Source organism: Sorex araneus, chromosome 1 (genome assembly GCF_027595985.1).
Source record: "Sorex araneus isolate mSorAra2 chromosome 1, mSorAra2.pri, whole genome shotgun sequence".
NCBI lineage: Eukaryota > Metazoa > Chordata > Mammalia > Eulipotyphla > Soricidae > Sorex > Sorex araneus.
The window spans coordinates 339337003-339357270 of record NC_073302.1 but is presented as its reverse complement, the minus strand read 5'-3'; the positions used below and the strand labels follow the sequence as shown (position 1 = coordinate 339357270).

The window sequence follows — 20268 nt, the reverse complement described above, 5'->3', positions numbered from 1 at the left end:
CACTTCAGAGAACGCATGTCTCCACAGAAACTAGTGGGCTTGGGGCGCCAGAGAGAACAGCAGGGAGGGTGCAGGTTCAAAGTGTGGGTGCGTGTGGTGGCCAAGAGCCGCCTCCCAGCCCCAGCCGCCAATGGGGACGAGCGTGCGAGGAGGGAGCAGGGGCTGCCAGGCTGGTTGCTAGTCAGTCCCCCTTCATTCCAGTGTCACAGGTTGGGGCGCAGTTACACAAAGGTTACACGAACAATGAACAGGGAGAGCCCTTCCTGCAGGGAAGAGACTCAAGAACAGAAGCTCATCCTGCTAGGGGATCCGCCAAGGGTGGAATCCCGACTGAAGGTGGATTGCTTTGCTTTCCTTAGCCCATAGCCATCTAAACGGTCATCTTAAACTTATTTCTTACTAATATTCCTAGTCACTCTGTAAGGGCACAGTAAGAGATAGATTAAGCTGAAAGGGTGGCTCTCCCCGGGGACCTCGCATTTTATACCCCAGGCTGCAGTGCTCAGGCCAGGCTAGTCTTTCCTAACCCAGCAGGCTCCTTCTCCAGTTACTTCTTTTTCACAGCGTTTCTCCATGTGTTTGGGGGGAGCTCTCCACTGTGTTTGCATGTTCCCTTCATTGATCCGTGTTGTAACCTGAAGGAGATACTGACCCCATCTTAGAATTGAAAAACTGAAAACATTGAGTAACTTCCCCAAGTTCATGGTTTAATAGTTAAGCCAGGATTCAGCTCAATGCAGTTTCATGCCGCCAGTGCCCCCAAGTGTCCCTTGACTTGAGAGTTTAAATCCTTTCATGGTGCTTTTGGGGGAACCTGTACAAGGGGGGCAAGGTTAGAGAACGGGCCATAAAAGAGACCTGAGTCGAACAAGAGGCTCCTGCTGGGGGTGGGACAGGGTTTTTTTTCTAGGTTCTCTGGCTGCTCTAACTGTTGGATAGGTTGTATAGGTTTGGTGGCTCACAGCTTTTGGGCTAATCCTTGAGACAGGGCTGGTGTAAAAAAAAAACCTGTTTACTCAGGTGCAAGCCTGAGCCCATGGTGAACTTGTTCCGTCAAAAATGATCTTACCGTTGGGGCTGGAGTGATAGCACAGTGTGGAGGGCGTTTGCCTTACATGTGACCGACCCGGGTTCGATTCCCAGCATCCCATATGGTCCCCCGAGCACCGCCAGGAGTAATTCCTGAGTGCAGAGCCAGGAGTAACCCCTGTGCATCGCCGGGTGTGACCCAAAAAGCAAAAACAACAAAAAAATCATCTTACTCTCAAGTGGGACCATGGAACCTATAAAGGGCTGGTGGAGGAAGTAGAAAAGGGTCCTGTCACGCCACGCCCTGCTGGTGTCAATGGTTCAGTGAAGTCAGCTGATCTTCCTTATAGCCTTAACTCCACTGTTCGACACAGCCTTTGGGGAGGGGGCGGGGGGTGTTGTTTTTGATTGAGGGGTTTTTGTTTGGGGCTGTGTTCAGAACTTACTCAGGGGGGTCACTCTTGGCAGGCCTGGGGATCAGTGTATGATGCTGGGGATGGAACCAGGGTCAGCTGCGTGCACGGCCAGTGCCTCACCCACTGTGCTGTCTCTGGCCATTGTGCAGCATCAGCTTTGCAGCTCTACGTGTGACATTGTCAGGGATAAGACAGCTTTTTTCTCTCATCCATGACTGGCTTCTGGTTTAATATTAAATGTTTGTAGAGGGGCCGGAGCCAGAGTACAGCAGGTAAGGTGTTTGCCTTCCACCCAACTGACCGTGGCATCCTGTATGGTCCCCGGAGCCCGCCAAGAGTAATTGCTGAGTGGTAGAGCTGGGAGCAACCCCTGAGCATGCTGGGTGTGGCCCAAAACCAAAAAGGAAAAAAAGGGTTTATAGAAATATTTTCAAACTTTAAATGAAAGGCAGACACGAGGAATGAGAAAGAGTTTAAAATTCTGCAGAGAACAGGTTTCCTGAGCGGCTCCGCCAGGCCTGGCTTCCCCCCCTCTGTCTCGGGGAGAGTCCATTTCCCATGGGAAATCACCTGCTTTCCAGGAGAAAAATAGGGGTGTGCATTGCCTGAGTCTCAGAACCTTCAAATGCAGAGTAACGTGCCAAAGCATGTACTGAGAAGACATGTTCTGCTGGCCCTCGAGGCCTGTACCGAGTCACCATCCCACAGATCTCTGAGGCATCTGTGGCTTCTGATACTTCCCGAGGGGCACGTCCCTTCCACCTTGCCACACACACCCGGCCTTTCTCTGTATGTCCCGTCTCCTTTCCCCCCTCCACTCCCTCCCCCATTCCTCCATTACACCATCACTAACTGGCCTCACCCATCAGCCTGTCACCCCTGCTGCCAACCCCGGTTCCAGTCACAGCATGAAGGACTCGTCTGGTCGGTTCTCAATTTCTATCACTTTGCAGGAGTTGAAACGATGAAGCCCAGAGACATATTTTTCAAGCACAGTTACTCCTAAAGTTTGGCAACACCAGTTCCTAGTGTCTTAAACTTAAATCTGTCACCCTAAAGTTGGCAACAGTAAAGGGTTTCTGAACATGCAATGATCGAAAATTTATTCAAAACCAACCACATAATGAACCTGAGGTGTTTCTGGCAGCACTCACGCGCTTTGCGTTTTTGGGCCAAAAGAAAGGGTTGAAAGTGGAAAGAGTTGAAAAAGCTAAAACCTGCCCTAGCTTAGAGATGGCCTAGTTAGGCGTCCCAGGGTGAGCGGAGACTTCCCCAGAGGAAGTCCTTAAAGGTGAGGACCGTAGCTGCTTCTCCGAACGATTTTCCTGAGAGCAGAACATGTGAGACTACATGGAGTTTGGCATGATGGTGAGAGGAAGAAAATTTTGCCTCTTTCCAGAAGGTGAAGGAGTGAGCTGTGGCGGGTGGAAATGGGGGCCACGGAGCCTCCCGGGCCAGGCCCATCCGGTCGAAGGCTGCTATTCGCACCCGCTTCCCTAAACTTGCAGGGGGTGGAGGGGGCAGCAGTGTACACTCCCATCTGTGTTTCGTCACACACGGCAGCTGCTTAGCCTGTTTGGTCTGTGACAGTTGCCTTATCCGTATCCCTTCTGCTAAGAGGAGCTGAGGGTGGGCCTAGGGACCCCTTCTCTACCAGTCCCCAAGCTGATGCAGAGTTCCTAGGGGTGGGCCAGTCACACAGCGGGAGTACAGGCCCCTCAAATCAACCTGGAGACATTGGAGCCTTTCCACCAGCGTAACTGCACCCCGCTTGAATGCAGAGCTGGACTCCACTCTGAACTCTGTCCACAGTGACGACAGCCAAGCCTGCTTTCCCTCACGACACTGATTCTCTCCTTGTCATGCCAGCTGCTGTCTGGTCTTCGGACTGTTGAGCTCAGTGCTTCCCTGTAGTGGGCCCCCTGTGGTGGGGACCCCCTGGGTCCCCACCATCATGAACTTACCGTTCCCCAGGTTCCAGCGCAGGTCAGGACGCTCAAGAGTATGTTGGGTTTTATTTTGTTTTGTTTTGTTTTAATTTCTTGTAGGTTTTTTTTAATTTTTATTTTTATTGAAAACACTGTGATTTGGGGCTGGAGCGATAGCACAGCGAGTAGGGCGCTTGCCTTGCATGTTCCCGACCCGGGTTCGATTCCCAGCATCCCATATGGTCCCCTGAGCATGGCCAGGAGTAATTCCTGAGTACAGAGCCAGAAGTAATGCCTGTGCATCGCCAGGTGTGACCCAAAAAGAATGAATAAATAAATAAATAAATAAATAAATAAATAAATAAATAAATAAATAAACATGAAAACACTGTGATTTACAAAAGTTGTTCATTATCAGTTGTTTGGGCATTTAGTGTTTTAACAACACTGGGGTGACCCTCCACCAATGTCCCCACTGTCCCTCCCGTTCCCAGCCTGCCTCCGTAAGCACAGAACAAATTTATATCACATGGTCCCATAAAACTTTAAGAAATGGCAAATAGCTGGGCCAGAGTTGAGGGGAAGGCACTTGTCTTGTAAGCCAGCAACCCGGCTTCAATCCCTGGCATTCCATATAGTCCCCCGAGCACTGTCAGGAGTGATTTCTGAGTGCAGAGCCAGGAGTAATCCCTGCGCATCTCTGGGTTGGCAAAAAAAGAAAACAAACAAACATAAAAACCCACAGAAGACAAATGACAAATAGAGTGATCAGAAAATTAGAGCCAATCTGTGATTGCTGTATACTTTTTAACCTATGTAAATAATGAAAATAAAACCCTTTAATACAATATAATAAAATGCTTCTCATTTACATAATTAAGTTTTCAACTTGGAATCTAAAGTATATTGCATTAAATTTTACTTATATTTGGATCGCATTATGGCAATAGTCATGCCTTATCTGTCGTTAAATTAAACTTTTAAAGAAATCCTGTGCTAATTTTGGAGTTTATATGAAATAGGTAAGGCCTACTTATGTAAATTTTCCTCCTGTATTTTATGTAAACCCTGGGGTTTGCAAACTTGTTCATGATGACTTGTTACAGGCAGTCTATATTCCAGCACCAGCCCACCACCGTTATCATCTTCCCTCCGTCGTCATCTCCAGTTTTCCTGACCACCCCTCAAGCATGCCCCCATAGCAGGCCCACCATAGTTTATGTTACTTATTACCACAGAGGACTAGAGCGATAGCACAGCGGGTAGGGCGTTTGCCTTGCATGCGGCTGACCTGGATTCGATTCCTCCGCCCCTCTCAGAGAGCCCGGTAAGGGACCAAGAGTATCCCGCCCGCACAGCAGAGCCTGGCAAGCTCCCCATGGCGTATTCGATATGCCAAAAAACGGTAACAAGTTTCACAATGGAGACGTTACTGGTGCCCGCTCAAGCAAATTGATGAACAATGGGACAACAGTGCTACAGTGCTAATTATCAAAAAGTTGCTAACAAACTGATGGAAAACTTTCTTTAGAAGACAGTGTTAAGTTATGGCATCTCCAGTCTCTGTGTGAGGGATTACTGAGATGTTCCAGGCTCAGTGTGGAACTATACTGGTCTCCTTCTGTGCTGCATCCCATCCAGCCTGATGACTCCTCCTAGATTCTCAGGGTTGTAGAATTTGGAAATGTCTCATGACCACAAGGGCAGCCATGCAGGATGCTCAGTCAAGAGTTGGGGTGCATGTGTGGCTGACCCGTTGCTGGCCTGGCTGATGCTGCCTGTGCTCACCATCCACAAGGAAAACTAGCCACGGGAACTACCAACTGTCTCAACACGACTGTACTACACACACCAAAGAAATTGAGGTGAGCTAGGAGGCAAAGCTGTACACTGGGTTGTCATTCCAAGGTTTTCTGTTGGGTTTTGTTGCAGGCGGCTCGGTAAAGAGTGGCGAAAGGGTGGTAGCCTCAGGAAGAGTGCTCCCCGACCCCAGATTCGATTCCCAGCATCCCGTATGGTCCCCCGAGCACTGCCAGGAGTAATTCCTGAGTGCATGAGCCAGGAGTAACCCCTGAGCATCGCTGGGTGTAACCCAAAAAGCAAAAAGAAAGAAAAGAAAAGAAAAGAATCCCAGGAAAAAGCAAAACAGTGAAGCAAGATAGGTTTTATTAGTAACTCAGATGCAAGAAGGGGAGAAGGAAAGAAATACGTGCTTAAGAACAAGCATGCAAGCAAAGTCACAGAGACGAGCAGGAGACCGGGTTCAAGAGACGCAGACTTGAGGAGCAAACCCCAATTCAGGAGGAGCTCAGACAATTCCTCCAAATGTTCTTTTCCTGGAGTTTCATATATATGAAACTTAATCTAGGTGTTGCCACAGGAAAGTCTGGTTGATGGTCTTTCCATCATCTCATCCCTCGCACTGGTGATGGTTCCTTCACAGTCTCCTCCCCGCACGTTGATGCTTTCTCCATAATTGCATAGATTCTTCTGTAATTCTTTTCCTGAAGGGTCCACCCTCAGAGGGGTGCCTTAGATCTCTGCATATGGAAGGTGCCTCAGTTTCTCCTTTACAAAGAGCTCAGGATTTGTATTTGAAAAGGATGTGATCTTCATGCCATTGAGCTCTTTCCGGGTGAAGCCATCTCCATTATTCCCTAAAGTATATTACCAGGACCACCACCTACCCCCAGTTTATCTGCGTCATTAGGTTCCGTTTCAGATCCCTCACCTTCTCTTGCAGAAAAGAATTTCAAAAGGAGGTGAACCAGTGAAGTAAAATAGTTTTCGTTGAACCAAATTTGGAGCTACGTGAGGGGGAAGAGAGAGAGTGGTGTTCATGAGAAAACACAGGCATGAAAAAGCAAAGGATTGTATGATAGCTTTCAGAAGGAGGCTAGTTGTCACAGGAACCGCCTTGGTTGATGGTCCTGCAGTCTCATACAGATAGGTTCTGCTGTTCTGCTGTAGCTTCTTTCTGAGGGATCCACTCTTCTCTGGGTGGTGGCTCAGTTTCTCCATCTCCAATGAGCTCAGCATTTGCATCTCAAAGAGATGTGGTCTGCATGCCATTAGGTTGTTTCAGGGCTGGGCCCTTTCTTAGTTTTATAATTTACCAGAAGCTCATTACCAGGATGGGAGCAGAGGGCAGGGTGCTTGCTTTGGCACCCCAAACGGTCATCCTAGCCCACCAGAAGTGAGTCCTGAGTGCAGAGCCAGGAGCAACCCCTGAGCATTGCTGGGTACGGCCCAAGATAAATAACAACCTTACCATCAGAGCATGCCCGCACCCCAAATCTGTCTGCCTCAGCAGTTTTATGCAGAAATCTTATTTAGACTATCTACTTTGGGATTAAATGTGCCGGTGAAATGTTTAACTTTTCCGTTTCCTAGTGGGGATTTCACAATTAACTATCACACTTCTCTACTGAACCTCATCACAGGTCCAGGTGATGACAAGACCAAAGTAATTACAGATTCGAGTGGCGCCCTGCGGATATGGGCATCTCGCTCCTGAGGATCCCGCACGAGAATCACTTGTCCTTCCGAAGGCCAGGGAGGGGGACGCCGGCGGGGCATTTAGAAAGGACCCTGAAACCGGCGGGGTTTTCGGCGGGTGCGAGGACAGCTGGAACCAGCCCAGCACTGTCCCTGGGGGCCGGACCCGCCAAGCTCCCCGCGGCGACCTCCTCAACATGGCCGTCGCCGAGGGGCGGGGCCGCGCGCCGCCACGCCCCGGAGCCGATTGGACGAGGGCACGCGGCGGGGAGCGGTGATTGGGCCCAGCCGAGTCGTGACGGGGCGGGACCGGAAGATGGTCTCCGAGCTCTGCGGGGGTCCCCGGGGAATGTGGCGAGCCGGGGGCATGTCGGCGGAGCTGGGCCTGGGGGCCGCCCTGCGGGCGGTGAACGAGCGCGTGCAGCAGGCGGTGGCGCGGCGGCCGCGGGTGAGGCGGGACCCCTGCGTGGGGCGGGGCGGGCCTGGGCCGCACCTGGGCCGGGAAGGGAGGTGGGCAGCGCCCGGCAGCCGCGGACCGAGCTGCCCGCGGCGCGGCTGGGCAATGCCCAGTAAATGCCCAGTAAATGTTCCGTGCACGTCAGCTCTGCTCCTCCGCCAGCGCGAGAGAAGGGGCCGGCCTGGCTCCGGGGGGGGAGGCCCCGGCTGGTGGCGCCCTCGGGGCAGGACGGGGCTGGCGCGTGTCCCCCTAGAATTTCATTAGCCCCAAAGTCACAGATGATCTGCGCCCTCGCGGTGACCTTTTAGTGGAGTGGCGCCGCGGGAGACAGACCGAGCAGAGGTTAAAGGTTTCTCTGATCAATCATTTATAGCGTCTTTAATCAGGCCGTTGACGCGCCGCGCAGGGTGGGGAAGGGTCGTGCAGAAGGGAGGGCGCTGGCCTTGCACTCGCAGAAGGGGTTCAGGCCGTGCTCGTCCCCCGAGCCCCCCCCAGGAGTGAGCCCTGAGCATGCCCAGGTGTGGTCCTAAGACAAACCAGAGAAAGTCTCACTCCCTAAGAAAAAGTAGGGGTTCCCCTCGTAAGCTTACTCTGGAGGTTCGGTTTGGGGGACAGTGCAGTAGGTAAGGCGCCCGCCTTGGTACCTCATGGTGCCCCGAGTCCTGCCAGAAGTGAACCCTGAGCACCTCTGGGTGTGGCACAAACAGGAGCTATGACATGAGGCTGATCATGCGGCTTGTGGGGGAGGGAGCACATGCCCAGCAGCAGTGCGCAGGGCTCACTCCTGGCTCTGTGCTCAGGGCATACTCCTGGCTCTGTGCTCTGGGGTTGCTTCTGGTGGGCTCGGAGGACCGTAATAGGGTACCCCAGATCAAAGCCAGTTAGGCCGCGTGCAAGGCAAGCGCTCCACGCACTATTCTCTCTCTCAGGCCCAGTAGTGCCGTTTGGAGATCCTGCGATTCTGTGCATATCCCGGGTTGGCGGGGTACCTGAACCCGGAGCTGAAGGAGGGGAATCCTTTGGCCCCGTTTGGGTTTGTTTTGCCCAGAACCTGCAAAGCCTTGTGTGCTGGGTATAGACCCGGAGAGGGAGTCGGGGAGGCCTGATCCTGAGCTTGTGCTTCCGATGTCCAGGGCTCAGCTCTGATTTTGATTAGTTGAACAAGAAAGTAGTTACCCTGAGCAGTCTACCTTGGATGGTGAGAACAAGATTAACAATCACACCTGGACCAGATGGACCTTCGGAAATCACTTGCCCTGGCGTTTCAAAAGCCACGAGTGACATTTCTTAGCACTGTCACTGTCACTGTCGCTGTCCTCCCGTTGTTTATCGACTTGCTCAAGCGGGCACCAGTAACATCTCCATTGTGAGACTTGTTGTTACTGTTCTTGGCATATCGAATACGCCACAGGTAGCTTGCCAGGCTCTGCTGTGCGGGCGGGATACTCTCGGCAGCTTGTCGGGCTCTCTGAGAGGGACGGAGGAATCGAACCCGGGTCAGCTGTGTGCAAGGCAAACGCCCTACCCGCTGTGCTATCGCTCCAGCCCTCTGCAGTTCCTTAAAAAGTGGATTCCCAGGAAATGGGCAGATTACTGTAGGTAGCGAATTCGCTTTGCATGTACCAGCACGTCATGTAGGGGTCCTGCCAGCCTCATGGGTGTGAGGTATTGCTCCTATTTTTTAAAAAAACCTGTATATATTTTTTCATTTTTATTTTATCACCATGTGGAAAGTTACAAAGTTCTCAGGTTTATGTCTCAGTTATACAATATTCAAACACCATCCCTTCACCAGTGCACATATTCTACCACCAAAATCCCCAGTATACCCCCACCCCCAACTGTATAACTGATGAATTTCACTTCATTTTCTCTTTACCTTGATTACGTTCCATACTTCAACACAAAACTCACTATTGTTGTTGGAGTTTCCCCCCGAGAAAGACAGCCCTACTAAGGAAGCATTTGATAATTAGTTTTCCATTAAAAGATTGTATGTTTTCAGTTTTTAGAAATGCGGCCGCACGGTTCGGATGTGTCCCAGTCCCACATACCGGAGCCGTGTTAGTTGCTGCTCAGTGTCGCCAGGGCTCCATCTGGACAAGGTGTGCTGGCTGCACCTCCTCCGTCTGGATCCCCGGTGTTGCTGGCCTGGAGGAAAAAAAAAAACCTGTATTTTTATGACATGATCTCACAGTATGTCGGACTAATTTGCCCAGACCAACTCACTCTGGGCTCCTTTGCCTCTTACAGGATCTCCCTGCCATCCAGCCCCGGCTGGTAGCCGTCAGCAAAACCAAACCTGCGGACATGGTGATCGAGGCCTATGGGCATGGCCAGCGCATTTTCGGGGAGAACTACGTAAGGAGCCGTATGCTGGGGTGCGGGGATGGCTCTGGGGGCTGGCGCTCATGCCGTGAGTGCTCCAGGCCAGTGCAGCCCCTGTGCAGCACGCTGCCCCCTCCCTCGCCCACCCCACCGCCGCCCCCAGCCCCGCCGGTATAACCCACGAATGTCATGGTCACGTGTTACACCAAATAACAGCATACTGCCAGGGCCAACTATTCCCAGGAGCCCCCTAAGCCTGGGTGGATGCCCCCGCCATCCCAAATGGCATTTTTTCCAAATTCCTTTTGGAAGTGTCTTCTTTTGTTTCCCCCTTTAGGTTCAAGAACTACTTGAAAAAGCATCAAACCCTAAAGTGAGTGGATGCCTCATTTTTTTCATTTGTCTCTAATTTGTGTGTGCATTTGCTTATCAAGATGGTTTTTATTGAACACAACTAAGAAAGATGGGTGGGGAGGAAAGGAGAAAAAAGCACGGCAAGTAAAGAGACTAAGAAAATATGTGTTCAAGGGGGGACTCAGCCTTGACCAACAAGCCTGTGACTCTTGGCTCTGTATTTGAAAATGAGGCCCTGGTCAATGGCTAGGTTTTAGAGTGGGGGGTGAGACTGTTCCCCTTGCATCCCAGATACTTCCCAGCTAGATTTTTTCTTTATTAACCTTGTCGTTTTCTCCTCTGTTGATGCTGTGTGTGGTGATTTTCAGACTTATTATCATCCTGAATCCTTTTGAAATCTGAAAGCTTTAGTCATTCCATTCTTAGTGGGTGAGATCTGAAAGTTGAGAGTTGATGGGAGAGAGGATGAGAAGCAAAACAGTGACCTTAAGCGTTGCTTGAAGTACCCTTTGGAGCTGGCAGCAGGTGGTGAAGGTAGTTGATTGCATAGATGTGAAAGATAAGAGTGTTTGGACTGGCAGCGTCAGCATTAAATCTAAGGTGAACTTGGTTACCTTTTCAGGTTCTGTCTTCATGTCCTGACATTAAATGGCACTTCATTGGACACCTACAGAAACAAAATGTCAACAAATTGATGGGTAAGATAAAACACAGTATGCAGAGAAAGCTCTGCCCCCTTCTTCTCCCATTGTTGTATCCCTTATGATCACTTTCTCTGGAAGAGGGAACAGATTCTTAAATATTCCTAATTCGCCATTTGTGTTTGGGAGTTTGTTGTGGGGAGAATTTAAGTTCTTGGACTGTTCTTTTTGGGAGATACGAGGAGGTTGGCCACACCCAGCTGGGCTCGGGGGTGATTCCTGGCTCTGCACTCCGGGATCACTCCTGGTGGTGCTTGGATGACCGTATAGGGTGCAGGGGATGGAACCGGGCCTGCCACGTGCAAGGCCATTACCCTACCCACTGCTGTACTATCACTCTAGCCCCTCTTTTCACCTTCTTGATGGTGGTGTTTTTATACCAGAGAAGTTTTTTATTTCATGTAGGTCAGTCTGTTTTATGAATGTGTGTGTGTGTGTGTGTTTTGCAGGAGGGGCCACACCCAGCAGTGCTCAGGGCGTCCTCCTGGCACTGTGGTTGGAATCGCTCCTGGCGGGCTCAGGGACGGTAGGGGGTGCCAGCATCAGCCCCAGATTGGCTGGTAGAAAGCCAATGCCCTGCCCACTGCCCTATTCCCAGCCCGTGTTTTATCTTTGTCTCTGTTGGGTAACTATCTGAAACCCAGCACCTGAGAAGCACAGTGTGGGGTGGCAGGGCAGGGGGTGACAGACTGAGCATGTGTGATCCAGCGGTTTCTCCTTTGACATAGAGCTACATCCAGATTCTCGGCTCCCCAGAATTCAGTCAGCCACCCTCCATCCCTACCATCCTCCCGTGCCGGTCCCAGACGCTGCTTAGGGATGCCCCTCACCTGTTTCCCTAAGGATCAGTGACCTTCATGGCAGCCTTCCCGGTTCTTGAAGCCCGTTGTTTCCTTCATGCTGGGGCATCTGTCTGATTGCTCTGGGTCCCAGCCTTCCCCCTGGGAGCGGGTGTCTCGGTAGCTCTTCAGAAGCCGGTTCATCAGGGCTGGAGCGATAGCACAGCGGGTAGGGCGTTTTGCCTTGCACGCAGCCGACCCAGGTTCGATCCCCAGCATCCCATATGGTCCCCCCAAGCACCGCCAGGAGTAATTCCTGAGTGCAAAGCCAGGAGTAACCCCTGAGCATCGCTGGGTGTGACCCAAAAAGCAAAAAAAAAATAAAAATAAAAGAAGCCGGTTCATCTTGGGGCTGGAGTGAGAGCACAGTGGGGAGGGCGTTTGCCTTGCACTCGGCCAACCCAGGTTCGATTCCAAGCATCTCATATGGTCTCCCGAGCACCACCAGGAGTAATTCCTGAGTGCAAAGCCAGGAGTAACCCCTGTACATTGCTGGGTGTTACCCAAAAAGAAAAAAAATAAAAAGCTGTTTATCCTGTGTGGAGGAAGAGGGTCACATATTTATCCTTTCTAGACCACCATGGGACAGGTAACTATTTATTTGAGAAATAATTAGATTCCTTTTCACACAGCATACATTCCAGTTAAAGAATCTTATCTTGAAAATCAAGACTGGAGCTATTAGGAGAAAATACAGAGAAACTTTTTTTATTTTCTCAGGCTAAGGGAAAGCCTTAAGAAAACACCAAGTCTGGAAGCCACAAAAGAAGGAGCAGGTTTGATTACACACAGATTAGAGTTTTGTGTACTTCAAACCAAAAGAGAAGCACAGACTGAGACAAAAATATTTTTCACTAGAAAAATAATATTTTTCAAAGGAGATAAGGCGCATATAAGCTGGGTGTCAAAGCCCTAGTTTATTGCGGGAAATGTGCACTCATGAAGGGATGGGTGCTGGAATATTGCGTGACTAAAACTCAGTCAGGAACGACTTTGTATCTATGTATCTCAAGGCGATTAGTTTAAAATATTATTTTTTAAAAAAGAAGCCTTAGGGAGTTGGAGCAATAGCACAGTGGGTAGAGTGTTTGCTTTGCACGTGGCCGACCCGGGTTTGAATCCCAGCATCCCATACATCCCATATGGTCCCCTGAGCACCACCAGGACTAATTCCTGAGTGCAGAGCCAGGAGAAACCCCTGTACATTGCTGGGTATGACCCAAAAAGAAAAAAAAAAAAAGCCTTGGGTTCAGTCATGGCACTCCATGGTCTCCTGAGCTGGTAGGTCTGGTAGGTGTCCTCCTGTACCCACATAAGCATAAGCACTGCTGAGTGTCCCCACCCCAGAGAGAGGAAGTTAGTGTTGAGAATACATCACTGTCACTGTCATCCCATTGCTCATCAATTTGCTCAAGCGGGCACCAGTAATGTCTCCATTATGAGACTTGTTACTGTTTTTGGCATATCGAATATGCCACAGGTAGCTTGCCAGGCTCTGCTGTGTGGGCAGGATACTCTCGGTAGCTTGCCGGGCTCTCCAAGAGAGGCAGAGAAATCAAACTCGGGTCAGCCGAGTGCAAGGCAAACGCCCTACCACTGTCCTATTGCTCCAGCCCTGAGAATACATAAAGAGCTTAATTTTTTACTCCATAAAGAAAACATAGGCAAAAACAGAAAGGCAAATCACAAGTACAAAAGATATAAAAGTCCAGGAATCAGTAATACCCAACCTTAATAAGACAGGTGCAAAATAAAATATTAAAAGTTTATCTCCAGGTATATATAAAGAGGGCTGGGAGGGGCCGGGGTGACAGTTCAGCAAGGAGGTTGTTTGCCTTGCACGCAGCCAACCTGACTAGATCCCCAGCATCCCCTGTGGTCCCCCAGGCAGAGCCAGGAGTAACCCCTGAGCATCGCCAGGTGTGGCCCCAAAACAAACAAAAAAAGATTGTGCTGGGAATGTGGCTCAGAGATAGTGTCCAGTCTGGCCCCTTTCTGGAAAAAACAAACACCAGGGGGTATATTGGTAGCTCTGACTTCTTACTGTATACACTTCTATATCGCTTACTTTGTTTTTTCATCAATCATGTATAAACTGTCATTTTTTAGTTTGAGGGCCACATCCAGCATTGCTTGCATATGTACGGAGAGAGAGAGTAAGACTCTTAAGAGTCTTTCTTAAGCAAAGTATAGCATGGACTGGGAGAAGACCCGTGGGTCCTGTCACTGGCACCACAAAAAGAAAAAGAAATACAGGGAGTAGGTAGGTTTGCCTTCAAGTCACAAGCACCATGTGTTAATTTTGTAAATTTGTAAATTTGAATAAACTTCATCCTTCTGGGCCTTTTTTCCCACCTGTAAACTGGAGCTAATCGCTCTTTGTGACACGCAATGGAAACCAAGAGAAAATAGCGAGTACGAAGTGCTTCGCATGTCGCCTGGAGCATCGCCCTGTGAAAGTAACTCCTGCTGTGAGGAGTTAGCTGAGACCAGAACTGATTTCTAGATGCAGCTTTGGGGAGTCTAACCAGGTTGGCTGTGTGCAGGCAAAGGACCTCCCCGCCGTACTGTCCCTCGGGCCCCTCCCAGCCATCTTTATATACACCTGGTGATAAAAAACAAACTTTATTATTTTATTCTGCACCTGTCTTACTAAGGCTGGCCTCATTTAGCTTTGGGGCCTAGGTCATTCCTGTGTCCTTGTTAAATAAGCTCCTGTAGCCCAGAGCGCTTCAGAACAGGCCGGAACCCTGTGTCCCAGGATGCGCTTTGGCCCGGACAAGTTGTTGTTTGGGTTTGGATGCTGGTGAGCAAATCCTGTGCCTCATTCGCATAAAGCAAAGCTCTGTATTGCAACCCCTGTCGATTTATACTGCAGTCTCATCAGATAAACCTGCAGTTCTCAGCGCCGTGGGGCCTGGACACGTGTGCAGCCTCTCCGTGGTATGCTGGCTGCAGGGTCCTTGGCCTTTTGCTGGATAGACTGTGAAGGTTAGCCCGGTGTTTGAGGGTCCTGACTTGAAGATGGAGTGACATTCAAACAGTGTCTAGTCAAACTTACCTAGATCTTGGCTGCTCTGAGACTTCCCTCTCTGTCTCCTTTGGGATTCATTACTTTCCCAGCTTCCCCAAGGAAGGGTCTGCCGTGTGTTGCTCACTGCAGGCAGATGACTAGAGAATTGCTTTGCCTCTTTGTCGTTACAGCCGTCCCCAATCTCTCCATGCTGGAGACGGTGGATTCCGTGAAGCTGGCTGACAAAGTGAACAGTTCATGGCAGAAAAAAGGTTCTCCTGAAAGACTCAAAGTTATGGTCCAGATCAACACCAGTGGCGAGGAGAGTAAGTTGATTGGGGCACAATGGTATCTCTCATCCCTGGAAGGGTCTGGAACTCAGAGTAGTAGAGGCCGAGTTTCCAAGAGCTAAGTTGATAGCAGGGCCAAGTACCCAAAAGCTGAGGTGTATAGTAGGGCCAAAAACCTGAGAGCTAAGTGGATAGTAGGGCTGAATATATCCAAGAACTAAGTGGATAGTAGGGCTGAGTACACAAGAGCTGAGGTGATAGTAGGGCCATTTAGAGCCACTGAGAGCTAAGTGAATAGTAGGGCTGAGTATCCGAGAGCTAAGTGGATATGCTGGAGCGATAGCACAGAAGGTAGGGCATTTGCCTTGCATGCAGCCGACCAGGGTTCAATTCCCAGCATCCCATATGTTCCCCTCATGACCACCAGGAGTAATTCCTGAGTGCAGAGCCAGGAGTAACCCCTGAGCATCGCCGGGTGTGACCCAAAAAGAAAAAAAAAAGAAAGCAAGTGGGTAGTAGAGCCGAGTACCCGAGAGCTGAGGTGGTAGCACTCCCTGGCCCTAAGAATTGGACCCAGGCCACGATCTGCCAAGCCTGTGCTCAGCGTGGAGCTTTCTCCTAGCCCAGTCCCCAGCTCTTCAGTAGCCTTCATCTGCCCACCCTGGGGGACAGGCTTAAGCTGTCGTCAGTGCTTGTCCTCAGGGACTCAGTTAACTGGAACAAGCCAGCACGAGCCTAAACATGAGCATCAGTGGCCCCTGGCCTGGAGCACCGCCGCCTTCCAGCCGCGTGCCGTTGGCCTGGTGTCCTGCCCTCCTTGTGTCTCTGCAGGAACACACAGCAGTGCCTATTCAGAGGGCTCGGAGGACTGACTGTGACAATGCAGATAAAGCTGTTGACACAGCAGCCCTCCTGTCTTTCTTGTAAGCTGCCCGGTGAATGGTGTTTACTGGCCGGAGAAATCATCCAGGGCTAAGGCACTCGCCTCGAGTGCAGCCGTCCCCAGCCCTGCATACAGTCACACTGTTGGCCCTGCCATTCCCCTCATCTCCCGGATACTCAGCCCTGCCATTCCCCTCAGCTCTCAGATACTCAGCCCTGCCGTTCCCCTCAGCTCCCGGATACTCAGCCCTGCCATTCCCCTCAGCTCTCAGATACTCAGCCCTGCCGTTCCCCTCAGCTCCCGGATACTCAGCCCTGCCATTCCCCTCAGCTCTCAGATACTCAGCCCTGCCATTCCCCTCAGCTCCCGGATATACTCAGCCCTGCCATTCCCCTCAGCTCTCAGATACTCAGCCCTGCCGTTCCCCTCAGCTCCCGGATATACTCAGCCCTGCCGTTCCCCTCAGCTCTCAGATATTCAGCCCTGCTATTTGCCTGCTGAGCACAGAGCCAGGAATAGCCCTTCGGCATTGCCAGGCGTGTCCACAGAGAAGAGTCGGTGTTTACGACTATCAGAACACCAGTATCCAGGAGTCTGAACTTGAGGGACACAGTGAGGACCTTTGTTCCACGTAAGGCCTGAGGGCAGGCTCCCAGGGTTCAAATCCAGTCGCTGAGTTCTTAGTTGTGTGATCTTAGAAGAGGTCCTTTACCTCCGTCTCAGTTTCCTCACTGGGAATAGAGGTCGTTCAGTGTACCTGTTGGAGTATTAAAGAAAAAGCTCTCAGGAATTGGCGCAGAGCATTCAGTACTTTTTAGCAGCTGTTCTATTTGCATGCACCTAGATTATAACTGTTACATTAGCTCTATAGGTAAGTGGAACATTGACTCCAGATCAGGTACGTTATATCATTTCAACTCCGTTAGCTATAGTTTGGCCCAGCTAAAGTTTAGTGAATGTTCTCAGCATCTCCCTTTGATAAATGAGGGAAAGAATATCAGTAGTTCTTACAGCTGCCTAACCAGTAATCATTTGTGTGATCATAACTTTCCTCTCATTCCTAATTAGAAACTCAACTAAATTTTTCCAGTAGTCATATTGCTTAATATAGACTTCATATTGTTTTACAAATTTATGAGACTGTAACTGTAGAGAAATCAGGTTTGGAAAGGTCATTTTCAGGTTCAGTGGCGTTTGGGCAATGTGAATCTTATTCCTATCCCAAGGAAGGCTGTGTATGTTCTCTCAGCTCAGATACCGAAATATAGAGAATCCAGTTTTGGCTCTCTTCTTATTTTTAATTCAGTTTTCACTCTTACCCTGAAAAATTCAGAGCCTGACCCAAAGGGTAGCAACCTAAAAAAAAACACAGTTACAAAATTATTCTTTGGGACCTGAGTACAAGTTCTTTCAGAAAGTCCCAACAGAAGGCCAACAGTATGAATTAGCCATTTAGTTATAATAAGCAATAAAATAAATTATTTGGGGCCTGCCACAGGGGCAGGCCCGAGGGCTGGTTGGGAAAATGGGGACAGTGGTGAGAGAAGGTGACAGTGGCAGTGGAACTGGGCTTGGAATATTGAATGTCTGTGACAAAGGCGTCTTAACTCTGTAAGTCGCAGTGTTTAAATAAACTGGGGCGGGGGAGAGAAAACCCTAGTCCAGAGTCAGCTGCTCTGTTTGAAGGCAGCCGGAGAAAACGGGGCTTTCCTACAGCACTTGGGTCATTTTGATGGCAGTAATTTGTCTTTTTTTGCAAAGGTAAACATGGCCTCCTGCCCTCGGAGACGGTGGCCGTGGTGGAACACATAAACACCAAGTGCCCCAGCCTGGAGTTTGTGGGACTGATGACCATAGGCAGTTTCGGGCACGACCTGAGCCGAGGACCAAATCCAGACTTCCAGGTACGGGAGCCCGGCTTGGGGGTGGCCCTGGCACCCCAGCAGCAGCAGATCAGACTGAATCGCGGTTGCGGGACCGGCAGTAAATGCCAGGGGAGCCCAGAGAGGGCCTTCGGGTGCCACCCAACAGCCGCTTCTCTTCTCTTCTCGTCAGAAAATCTCCCGGCGCCCTTTCCAGCTGCTGCACCCCAGCTGTGCGTGGCTGGGAAGGACACTCGCCCCTTCTTCCCCGCCAGCTTCTCGGGAAAGGGCGCATCCACCAGAGCTCCCTGCAGCTTCCCTGCCCGTCCTGTGGTCAGCGCGATGCCTGTCAGCCCGTTGCAGGCGCTCTGCCAGCAGGGAGGCGGCCAGTGTGACCCTGCCTGTCCCCCACAGGTGCTGCTGTCCCTCCGCCAGCAGCTGTGTGACAAGATGAGCATCCCTGCCGACCAGGTCGAGCTCAGCATGGGCATGTCGGTGGACTTCCAGCACGCAGTGAGTGTCCTCGGACCGCCGCCTCTGTGCCACAGGGGCAAGGTCCACTGGCCGTAGCCGGAAGCTGACTGGTAGGCGAGTGGGTCAGCGGGTGTTGTGTATGTGCAAAGCCCCGGGTTAGATGCCCAACACCGCGGGGTATGGCCCAGCCCAAGGACCACCACGAGTGACCTCCACACAGTTTTTGTTTTTGTTGTTTTTTGGTTTTGGGGGTCACTCCTGGTGGTGCTCAGGAGTTACTCCTGCCTCTGCACTCAGAAATTACTCCTGGTGGTGCTCAGGGAACTATATGGGATGTGGGGGATTGAACCCAGGTTGGCTGCGTGCAAGGCAAGTGCCTTACCCACTGCACTGTCACTCCAACCCCAGAATTTATTTTTTTTTTAATGAATCCACTTGTGCTGGAGAAACTTTCAGAATGCCTCATAGTAGGGCTGGAGAGATAGTAGAGGAGGTGAACATGGCCAACCTGACAGTCCCCAGAATCCCGTATGGTCCTGCAAGTACCACCAGCAGTGATCCCTGAGTGCAGAGCCAGGACTAACTCCTGAGCATCACTAGGCGTGGCCCAAAACCCAAATGCCTCTGTGCAGTTGGGTACCTAGGAGCAGTGACTCAGCTTCTCTAATTGCCTCCTTTGCTTTCCTTCAAAGGGAAATGTATAGAAATCATATAGCATGACACATTTTATTTTTTGATGCATTCTTTTAAACCCAGTACAGTTCCCTAATCATACATTAAGGAAAATAAGAAATTAATCGTTTGTAGTACTATAAATGATCAATTTAACAAGTCATCTGTATAAATCAATGGGCCTGGACTGATGACAGTAAGTGGTCATGCCATAATTTGAAGTTTCACTTTTATCTGTCTGTTTTGGGGCCACACCTGGAGGTGCTCATGGCTTAGCTCCTAGCAGCCCCGAGCACCCAGGGATCACTTCCAGCAAGACTGGGGACCACACAGAGTGCCAGAGATGGAACCCGGGTCGGCTACACAAGGGGGAGCACCCAGTCTGCTGTACTCCCACTCCAACCACAGAACTTTGTTGTTAAAAATAATGTGTGTTGACAAGTACCGTGGAATGAAGTCCTGCTCAGAGAGTTAAAGAGGCTTTTTCCTCTGTATGGCCTCTGTGTGGGGGGGTGTCTGCTGGCCCGTGTGTCCAACACCCCTGGCACTAGCCAACTCCGTGCTGCTCAGAGTCCCACCACCGGGAGAGCCAAGGAAATCCTTCCCCATCCTGAAACACGCTCGTCGAGCTGGTGGAGTTTCCCACAAGAGCACGATCCAGGGGCACCGCGTCAGCACAGGCTTCTTTCATTCCCCCCTTGAAACTTCTTTCCCACAGATTGAAGTTGGATCTACGAATGTCCGCATCGGCAGCACCATCTTTGGAGAGCGTGACTACACCAAGAAAGCCCAGGATAAGTCTTCAACAGACCTGCAGGCCCCGGTCGAGGTGGCGCAAGCCCACTGAGGCGCCCGGCGGCCACCCTGCCAGGAAGGCCAATCACGCATCCCCTGGTGTCGGTTCCGATGTTCCCCATGTGCCAGCACAACCACACTTTCCGGGCTCGGGGCTGGAGATCAGACTAGTGATGTGCATTGGCAGAAACCCTCTGTTCGCTGTGTCCGACAGCAGAAATTCACGCCAGGCAGTGGCATCGGTTGGGATCTGAGAAATTCAGGCATTTCAGCAAAATAAATACCGAGTCAGTAGCCAGTCATTGAGTTCGGGATTCAGTGCTGCCCAGGGGTGCCGGCCGGCTGGCCAGCTGAGGGACTCCCTGATGCCTGTCTGTGTCACCCTGAGCAGAGGAGTTCACATTTGCCATCTTATTTAACAGAAACTTACTCGTGTTTACAAGCCCCTACCAGATTATCATCTCTGCTGCCCTAGGTGTTTCTGTTAACACCGCACACACATACACACGTGCACACACACACATACACACGTGCACACACACACACACACACATATAGACACATACACACATATATTACATGCATACATGCATACATACATACACGCACTCACACACAATATCTGTGTTTGCACTGGCACAGCAGCACTGGTCACTTTCACGTTCATGCGCCAAACCCAAGTTGTCACTGACCAGAGTCTGTGGCATTGGCCCCCCTGTAGCCATGACC

The 20268-nt window shown here is 50.7% G+C and overlaps 1 protein-coding gene across 1 annotated transcript; it reads left to right on the top strand.

The window, feature by feature from the left end:
* Positions 1-7180: 7180 nt before the first annotated feature.
* PLPBP (pyridoxal phosphate binding protein) lies at positions 7181-20068 on the top strand. Its single transcript, XM_004606939.2, has 8 exons — positions 7181-7319; positions 9582-9689; positions 9994-10029; positions 10633-10708; positions 14755-14889; positions 17498-17640; positions 18013-18111; positions 19463-20068. Exons 1-8 carry the CDS (start codon positions 7188-7190, stop codon positions 19589-19591), a joined length of 858 nt encoding a protein of 285 aa, XP_004606996.2. The 5' UTR covers positions 7181-7187; the 3' UTR covers positions 19592-20068.
* Positions 20069-20268: the final 200 nt, after the last annotated feature.